Raw genomic sequence first — 10,445 nt, 5'->3', positions numbered from 1 at the left:
TTCAAAGCCGCTCATCATTAGAGAGCAGAACCGTGTTGGAGGACGGCGTCTCCACTCAACCACACCTGAGAACTTGAAAAAGAATGTGCTTTTAATTCATATTTCATCACCTTCCAGAGGCGTGCAGCCGGGTCACTGTAAGTTAACGTGACATCAGGAGGGAGAGAGTGAATTTGTAATAATCCGTCGGCCGAGAAGCCTTTGATCACTTTGTCGAGTCGGGGGGGGGAGAACTGGAGGCAAAACGGAGCCGAGGTTCCTGCTCCCTCTCGTTCACCTACACTGAAGAATGCTGCATGAGTTCATTTCTATTATGTGGATCCAAAGCCAAAAGGGACTATTTCTGTCCCTTTTGATCCTATTAAGGTCGAACAATATGGCAAAACAATCCCTAAATCTGAGCCCAGAGCAGAAGGTTCGATGTGACGCCATAATACAAAACAAAGGATTTATACATATGTGTCTTAGTGTGAAAGAATTAATGCATCTGATCAGATTATTACTTAATTGTTGTTTTTTCGCTAAAATCAGTAACTCAAGTGCACAGGCTTCGGATTCAATTATAGACTTTAATAACACACTCAAATCAATCAGATTACATACGTCATTTTCTTTGCATTTTAATTGTGTTTATAGAATATGAAAGATACAATTTGAACAGGTAAAATCTTTCCATGTATGTAGCCCCTGTACCAGAATAAAACCATATACAACCATCGATTGTGACCAGAATTAATGAAAATCATAGAAAACAGAACAAGGCACTAATCTCAAGCTCAAATGACAAACATCTGCATTCAAATGAATAAATGTAAAAATTAAGTGATTAAAAATTATAAATATTTCCCTAAAACCATGAAGTACAATGATACTGATTTATTCAGATGTAACGGCTCAGAGATCGTCTCGATCGAGCAGCGCTAAGTTGATGTTGATCGCAGCTCTGATTGCAGTTTTGATAGCTGTGTCCATCCAGGCGTGAGGAAGCCTGTGTGTTCACCAGCAAAGTGCAGCCTGGCTTGCCTTCACTTTTAAAGAGCTAGAGCTCCAGGTACTTGGTAGGGTGTGGTAAGACGCCCAGGCTGTAGGGATCCAAGCTCCACTTCTTCACCACCACTCCTGTGCAGAGACACCGGATGCACTCGCCGTGGATCGCAGCTAAATCTCTCAGAACCAGCTCTTTCAGGTCTTCGTCACTCGCTCCCAGGAAGAGAAGCGACTCGTCAGCCCAGGTGTAGGAAGCCAGGAGGACGCCGATCTTCTTGTTTTTGAAACTGTGGCTGGGATAGTAGATAAAACGAGAGGGCCTGTCGGTGATGCTCTTCCCTCCTTTGATGCCGTCCCTCTCCCAGAACTTCTCACTGAAGGTGAGGATGATTTTTGTGGAGCTGCCATAGTGGACCGCCCTCAGGGCCTCCATCTTTTTAATGGGGAGAGGTGGCTCAAAGTCAATGAACAGGGCTGCTTTGGTTGTGGTGGTTACCAGGGCGACGTCAGCCTCAAGGTTTGTCAGAGAGGATTCTTCGTCTTTCTGGTACGATATGACGACACCTCTATCTGACTGACTGATACGCTTCACCTTGGAGTTCAGGAGAGCAGGGGCCTTCAGTTTTTTGTGTAAAGCGTTGGGGAGAAGATCTGTCCCACCTGTTATTTCATAGTACCTTCAAAAGCAAAGAGACATTTTCTCATTTGAGCATGAAAATTACTAAATTATTGTACGGAAAGTGTGGGAAGTCAACACTGTTATTTATTCTGCCTGAGCATCCTGTCGTTGCCTAAGACATTTCCTCAAGTTGTTCTTGACATATCTTACATTCTTTAAGAGCAAGTGGAAGGATTGGGGAATCAGTGTTAAGCCTGCCTATTAGCAGCCTAATAAATGTATCACTGTGCAAAGGCAAGATTCTAACCTCTGTTATCCACTAGTACTGCTCACACACCAACTTCTGTTACTTACTACTTAATACAAACAAGTACAAATAAATGAGTTGTTTATTGGATCTTGCCCTTTTCTACGAGACCCTGCATCAGAGAGTGGCAATTCAAACACATACTAATGTTGGTAAGTCTCACTTGGTGTGGTCGTTGACGTCGCTGCTGGTGTACATCATCTCAGTCAGAGCCATGTGCATGATGCTCTCTTCGTCGAGCAAGTCTCCGATCATCCTCACGGCTTCTGCACTCAAATTACCTTCCGTTTTCAGATATTGCTGTGAAAAAGGAAACATTCATCTTAAAGGAGACATATTCTGTTTATATTCAGGTTGTTCATTTTAATGAGTTATTACCGTAAAATGTTTTCATGCTCTAATGTTCAGAAAACTTTCCTCAGACTGTCCACTGCTGCAGCTCCTCTTTTCAGCCTCTGTCTCAAACACTAGGTTTTAGCTCCTGTCTCTTTAAGACCCCCCGTCGGCTCCTGCTCTCGCTTTACCAGGCTTTGTTAGGGGGCGTGTCAGACTATCTACTAGACTACTGACGAGGTGTATTTTTCATAATTACCCAGCTAGTCGACCCTTTTTCAAAAACTGAACACCTGAATATTTGTTTTGTCATATTTGTCAGACCAATTTGTGCTGAAGGAACATAATTCACACAATGTTGTGTTTCTAACTTTGTGCATTTACTTGAAATCACATTGTGCTTTACCTTCACAGTGTAGTGGTCGTACTTCTTAAGAGCTTCAGAACAGCCATATTTCTCCACATAGTCATACACCTACAAAAAAGATCAATTACAACGACAGGTACACATTTAAGTCACATAACCATCAAACAAGAAGAGAAAATGTGTTTTATATTCAAGTGTATACTTGAAATAAATACTGTAAATGTTTAATTTAATGTTTATGTATAAAACTCAGACGTCTAAAACAATTTGAAATAGTAAATGTGGCCCAAATGTCCCAAAACAAATATGGGCAGCGTGGGCCAAATCTGGGCGACATGTATTTCCTGATTACCTTAAACCAAGTAAGGTCAAACTTGGAAGAAACAATAATCGAATTGAAACGTGGAGTATTCTGACCTTATTATGTCAACATGTATACGTATTAATCATAATCGTCCTGTAGGGTTGAGATTTAGAGGAATGCATTAATTAAGACAAAATGTATAAATACATATGTAAGACAATCTTTCATCTCATACTTTGGTATTTACTGTATATGAAAGAACACATGATGCTTCCACACCTTCTTCAAAGCTTGTTGTAGCAGCTGGTCGGCCGACTTCCCTTTCTCGTGACCCTCCAGGTTATACCCCAGGATGTCAGGCTCTCTTTTCACTTCAGACGTCCGTTTCTTTATCCCATTGACCAGGTAGAAGGTGTTGTTGTCAGTCATGATGAATTTATTTAGCTTGAGTCCGAGTGATTTCACGAACCAGCGGACGATTCTGTTGAGACACAAGGTCGTGAGCTTGTGTCTGTAGAAATTCTGAAGTTTGCAAACATTTGAGCTGAGAATGTGAATGTCGTGCTATCGAGTTTGTAGTTAACCCTTGTGTTGTTCCTGGGTCGAATTGACCCCGAGTGTGTGTGTGTGTGTGTGTGTGTGTGTGTGTCAGTGTGTGTGTGCGTGCGTGCGTGAGTGCGTGCGTGTGATCATACGCAAGCCCTGGCCGGTCAGGGTTAGGGTTAGGGTGACCCAAGGATTGTCATTATCCAATTCTCCTGGGGTAATTGAGACCAATGGATTTGGTTGTCCTGGGAGGGGTCATTTAGACCCCCAGAGAGGGCGCTGTGGTGCTCTGTGGGGTCATTTAGACCCACACCTGATTCCAATTGAAATCAAGGGGGTACATTAGACCCACATATAAGTCTCAGTGTGCCACTCTCTCACGGACCATGGCACGATGTCGCGTCAGGAGCGTTTCACCAGAGAACAGGTTCTCCAACAGCTATTCTCCCAGCAACCATCCTCTGAACCCGAAGAGGACGCGAAAGAGCCAGACCGAGAAGCGGACGGACAAGGAGATGGAGAAGAAGACAGAGAGGACGGAGACAGAGACGGAGACAACGGCGATAGCGAAGAAGACGAAGACGACGACGGTGACTACGAAGACGACGACGGTGACGAAGACTACGACCCAGTGGGTGATGCTTCTGCAGATTCGTCATCCTTGGGAGAAGAAGAAGAAGAAGGACAAGAGCACGGCGACACCACCACCACCGGACTCGTGGAAAGAGAGACCTTCCCCTCAAGAAACAGGGAAATAACATGGTCCTCGAGGGCGTACGGCCGAGAGGAGGGCCACTGCTCCTCCTCCTCCTCCTCCTCCTCTTCCTCCTCCTCTGCTGCGGCTCAAAGCGGGGTCCACCGGGGCCCCACGATCCATGCGACGTCCCGCACCGGTGACCTAGCCTCGACGTTCCACCTGTTCATCACACCGACGGTAGAGAACATCATCCTGGAGATGACGAATCGGGAGGGTCGTCGAAAATACGGTGACGAATGGAAAGGGATGGACGAGACCGACCTGCGCGCCTACGTAGGGCTGTTGATCTTAGCGGGGTGTACAGGTCCCGGGGCGAGGCCGCCACCAGCCTGTGGGACGCCGAGAGCGGCCGGGCGATATTTCGTGCCACGATGCCCCTAAAACGCTTCCACATGTACTCCAGACTGCTGCGCTTCGACGACCGCGAGACGAGACGAGCCACGGACAAATTGGCGGCCGTGCGAGAGGTCTGGGACGCGTGGGTGTCGCGGCTACCGCACCTCTACAACCCGGGGCCCCGAAGTGACCGTGGACGAGCAACTGGTTCCGTTCAGAGGTTAGTTACTTCACCTCCTACGAACTTGCGCGGCAGCTCCTGGAGAGGAAGCTCACCGTGGTCGGCACTGTTCGGAAGAACAAGCCCGAGCTCCCGACCGGGCTGCTTGCGGTCAAGGGAAGAGAGGTGTTCTCATCCAAGTTCGCATTCACGCCCACTGCCACTCTTGTGTCCTACATCCCAAAGAAAAACAGGAATGTGGTGCTCCTGAGCACACAGCACCCTGAGGCCGACATCAGCGACCGCGAGGACGGGAAACCGGTCATCGTCCTGGACTACAACCGCAACAAAGGTGGCGTGGACAACCTAGACAAGGTGATCGGAACGTACAGCTGCAGGAGGATGACCGCGCGCTGGCCCCTGGTCGTCTTTCACAACATTCTCGACGTCTCTTCCTACAACGCCTTCGTGATATGGAGAGAGATCAACCCCGACTGGATGCCGGGCAAGCGTAACAAGCGGAGGGTGTTCCTAGAGCAGCTGGGAAAGGCTCTCGTGACTCCGTTCATCGCACGAAGGGAGCGCATCCCGCACGGACGCGCCCGTCGCGGTTGTGAAGGCTGTAAAGCCGCCGCCGCCGCACAGAGAGCTGTTGACTACGACGCGACCCGAGTGTCCGGCCTCCTCCATAGCCCTAGCAGCAGCCCCGCTCGGGGCGAGTAAGAGGAAGAGGTGTCAGATATGCCCCAGGAAAAAGGACTGTAAAACTCACACCATGTGCCGCGGGTGTAACAAATACATCTGCAAGGGCTGCTCACTTGTCTATTGCGCTACGTGTGCGTCCTAATATGGGGTGGGCTATGTGAGGGGGCCAACAGCCGGGGGAAGCAGGGACAACACAAGGGTTATGATAAAAATAGATTCAAATTACTAGACTTTTTATATCTATACATCACTAAATCACATTTAGCTTAGAGCAAGGTAACAAGAGCTAAACACAGTGCAGTCCCAAAACATTACCTGTCCAAGAGTTCTGGAGTTTCTTTAAAGCAACACTTTGCTAATTTTTAACCTTAAATCATCAATTTGATGAAAGTGAGTCTGATGTGTGAGTGTGAACAAGGAGAAAGTTTCCTCCTTCACTCCCTGAACGTCTGTTCTCTGTAACTCTGCTGAGTGGGTTCCATCTCCTGTGAGAAGAACTGACTGAGAGTCAGCTTCAACTGTCACAACCAGCTCCAGTTGAAGAGTGAAGCTGAACTGAGATCAGTTAAAAACACTCTGAAGTTATTAAAAACCAGAGTTTATCTCCAATATTCAGCAGGAAACTGTTAAAACATGAAGAGTTCTGAACAGAGTTTGGTGGATTTGTTACAGCAGCAGCTCTTCTGGTTCAGGGAGCAGAGGATCATGGGTAATATCCAGTGTTCAGTTGTGTTTCAGTTGGACGACTCAGTCAGAGCTCAACACATTGACACACTTTGTTTTTTCTACGTACACACACCCATGTTACCTAAGAAAGAACATTAGCTAGCTAAAGATACCACGAAATAAAATCTCAACAAAAAACTATTTCTACTCACTCATGAGATTTTGGGATCCTCATTGCTCCCATTTCCACGTACCAGCCGTCTGTCTCATTCCTGTAGGTCTCCACTCGTCCTCCCACACGACCACTAGCTTCTAATATGGTCACCTTGTTCAAACGGGTAAATTACCAGGTTAGACATAAGCATCTTATTCCTGATTTTATAATAAATGGGTATTTTCGACTCTGAACTCTGGATTATACGCTACAAAAAGGTCATAAATGTAAGATTAGAAGTGATCAGTGAAGTCAGGTCTGAAACATAAAGAAACTCAAACACAAGTGATGTCGTCAAGAACTAGATAATAAATAAAGATAGATGAAGCTTCCTCACTTCCTGAAATATCTCGGATACGGGAGTTGGTCCAGTGGTCCCCTCCTTAAATCATCATACAAAACACCCAACATGTTGCAGCACGGAACCAGCAGGGGGCAGACCTTGGTTCAGGTGGTGTGTTCGGGATTGTTTCAGTGTATGTCTGCCCCTAGTGGTCAACACAAGTATTTCAGCAGCTTTAAGTGATGGACCTGCTGCACGTACCGTGTGTCCTGCGTCCTGCAGCAGCTTTGCTGCCGTCAGTCCAGCCATGCCAGCTCCAACAATCACAACATGATGTGATGTGTGTATGGGCCGAAGGCCGGTCTTTGCTGTCTGCAGCAGCTTTTCATAGTCTGTGTCCTCCAGATAATCAGCCAGATGTTCCCTGAAGCTGAGAGCAGCAGTCTGACCCTGGTTCCCTGTGAACAGCAGCACACTGACAACATCTGGACACACAAAGACTTACTGGAAGAGAAAACTCAAGAAAAAGGATTTTAACTCTCTTTCAATATAAACTTTAACGGACTCAACCGCAGATGGCTTCACATTTCCTCACATTTCATTCTGTTTTATGAGACAGTAAAACGTTTGGTCTACTTACGGAGAATATTCAAATAAATATAAATAATAATTTACTTCATCCAAATAAAAGAAACATTGACTTCATGCAAAATACTCACCGAGATCACACTTCGGCACATGTGGATCCATCTTGGTCTGGAAGCTGCAGGAGGAAAAAACATTTAATCCCACTGATTGATTGATTGATTGATTGAAAGACAGAGGGACAGAGAGAGAGAGAGAGAGAGACAGAGACACGGACAGACAGACAGACAGACAGACGGACAGACACAGAGACAGACAGACAGACAGAGAGACAGACACAGAGACAGACAGAGAGGCAGAGAGAGAGAGAGACACAGAGACAGACAGACAGTAAGACAGACAGACAGACAGACAGACAGACAAGTTAAAGATGTTAAGTTCCTTTTCAATCATCAGTAGCAGTCAGTAAAGAAACTCCTCTTTCTTACCTGTTGAACAAACTGAGTCTGTGACCTGAGGAGGAATCATGTCTCTTTTATACAGAATCCGTCCTCTCGTCTGATTGGACAACATGGTAGGAGGTAACTAAACGAATTTGTGGTGAAAATTACAAAATCTTTTATGAATAACTGGACAAAAGAAGGACACAATGTCATGAGGGCAGACATGTGAGACCTTAGCCAAACAGAAACTGCTTTGAGGAAATTGAGGTAGTGTTGGACATTCCCAGATACTTTCATGTGATCCGTGTCATTGTGAACATGTCAGAACATTAAACCTGTTGATTTCATGTAGATTTCATTAATTTCCAGACATCATGATTACAAACACTCTGGTTATGTGAGCAAGGATGTTAAAGATGGACGGTCTCACAGGGGACACACGACAAGAGGCTGGTTTTTCACCGGCAGTTTCTGTTCTGTGCATTTCATGAGCATGTTGAACTGAAAAAAAAGTGACTGATGGAAATCTGAAAACACAAGAGGCTGGATTCCCAAATTTGTCTTTGAGTATTTCAGTAGGGGCTTTCTGCAGAAAGGATGAACAGTTCTGTAGACGCAGTTTGAGACAGGAAATAAGAAACAGGAAACTACTCTGTATAAGTTTCCTTTTAAGATAAAGCAGATAGAAAAGAAGTAATCGAAAGCTCATAAAAGGAAACGACTCTGTATAAGTTTCCTTTTAAGATAAAGCAGATGGAAAAGAAGTAATCGGAAGCTCATAAAAGATTCAGCCAGGAATATAAAAGTTACTTTTCAACTACAAAATGTAATTTTCCACGACTGACAGTGTTGGTGGAATGTGTCTGTTTGTACAAATGAACGTCCTCGTGGTTCAAACATATCGTCAGAGGTGAAGACTTCTTCTTCTTCTTCTATTGTTCAAGGCTGTAGCTCAAAGCCAGAGTGCATCCTGGACAGCATCAAAGAAGTGGACGCTTCATCTAACTTAATCTAAGTTTAAACTAATTAGTCAGACTCAGCAGTTTGAAGTGCCTCTCACTCCACTCATGAAGAATGCAGTCAAGCTGATACAACATCAGTGTCTTCCACCTCCTGTTGACCTTTATTTGTGCAACTGTGTGCTGGATTTGATTCCTCTTTCTGTAACAGTGATGACAGGCAGCAGACGGTCCTGTCTGCTTTCTGTTCTGTTTCCCATTTTATCGCAATGTATAAAAACCTTCCTTTTTAACTTTCTCGTGGTTGCACTCTGAGCCATGTTGCTGACTGTGTCACCCTCTGCAGAGCTAATAATTAAAACTCTGAGGCAACTCCGGTCTGAGAAATATCAAATACCAGGTGTGAAAGGTTCCTCAGACCAAAGGAGGGGGTCATTGATTGGTGATAATTATAGTTTATGAAAGCACTTGTTTATAATCCCTGCAGTTCAGTGTGAAAACTGTTTATATGAACTTGTTAAACTTCCATTGACTTAAAGGTTGTTGATACATCTTATATTTCATTATATATGTCGGACTAAATCATAACACTAGTAACACCCTGAATATACAGTTTATATGGAGTATATATAATGAGCGTGCAGGGTTTGAATCGACCTTCAGAAGCTTTTCACTCAGGTCTGAGCCTCCACCCCTGTGGTGTCGTTTACCTGCATTGGGACACACACACACACACACACACACACACACACACACACACACACACACACACACACACACACAACACACACACACACAGCAGTGGTTTTATTTCAGTATTCATCTGAATGGAGACGACAGCCCAGAGAGATTACTCACAGGGAAACTAGGGCAGTTTCTTCAGGTCAAGGATTGTGTCTGGCAGAATGACCCTGGCTGCGGCTTCGCTCCGAATCCTCCTGCATCACACAAACACACACAGACAGACACACACAGTCACACACAGACACACACCCTTGCATCCACTGTACCTCTCTTTCTGAGTGATTATTACTTCATCTCGTATACAATGAGGGAGACCACCAGGGAGCGAGAGGCAGAAATATGACTCTGGTTTTATTCCAGTGTCAAACCGGGTTATTGTTTAATCCACTCAACATGGAGACAAGACAACACACACACACACACACACACACACACACGCACACGTGAACCCAATCCACGGCAACATGAAATGAGATGAAACGGCATATTCCTGGAAATCCCTTTGTCTCTCTTGCGTTAGATTAGACAGAAACACACATTGTATTTATTTATTTTTATTTTATCCGATCTCCACACACGGCGAACACCAATTACATTTGCCTCCTAAACTGTGCCCTTGACAGAAATCTATGTATAGCCCTGTGATTTCATTTCCGCAGGTGGAGGTCACGCAGGAGAATCCTTGAGAGTTCCCGCTACTCGTCTTCACGCTTGGATAATTGAAGGTCCCGTCCCGGATGATTCCTCGGGGGTCACGTAACTCCCGAAGTCTCTCAAATGACCAGCAGAGGGCGACTCCACTGGTCGCAAAAAAGAAGATAAGGTAAGATGAGATAAAACAAAAGATCCCGAAGGAATCTTTTTAATTATAATATAATAATACATTTTAAAAAGTAAATTATGATACATTTAGAGTCAAATAGACCATAAAGCACCATTGGGGGCGTGAACAATGCAGTGTGATTGACAGGTAGTACCGTCCAATAGGTGTAGGCGGAGCGTGCAGTGCCCTCCCCCCGTTGACACTTGATCAGACCCCATATTTTGACCAATACCAAATTTCTCCCGACAGAAAAGTAAAGAAGAATCATGCACGACTTACATTCTGTAAGAAACATCTAAATATTAAC

General features: G+C 45.0%; 1 protein-coding gene across 1 annotated transcript; it reads right to left on the bottom strand.

Moving 5' to 3' along the window:
* Positions 1-672: 672 nt before the first annotated feature.
* LOC118102865 (L-amino-acid oxidase) lies at positions 673-7,347 on the bottom strand. The gene is given in 9 exon segments (XM_035149427.2): positions 673-992; positions 995-1,019; positions 1,022-1,664; positions 2,077-2,213; positions 2,653-2,721; positions 3,197-3,398; positions 6,300-6,412; positions 6,846-7,042; positions 7,304-7,347. Coding segments are annotated over 9 exon segments (1,515 nt in total). The 5' UTR covers positions 7,335-7,347; the 3' UTR covers positions 673-894.
* Between the last annotated feature and the right edge of the window lie 3,098 nt (positions 7,348-10,445).

Source organism: Hippoglossus stenolepis, chromosome 23 (genome assembly GCF_022539355.2).
Source record: "Hippoglossus stenolepis isolate QCI-W04-F060 chromosome 23, HSTE1.2, whole genome shotgun sequence".
NCBI lineage: Eukaryota > Metazoa > Chordata > Actinopteri > Pleuronectiformes > Pleuronectidae > Hippoglossus > Hippoglossus stenolepis.
This window is presented reverse-complemented; position numbering and strand designations above follow the sequence as displayed.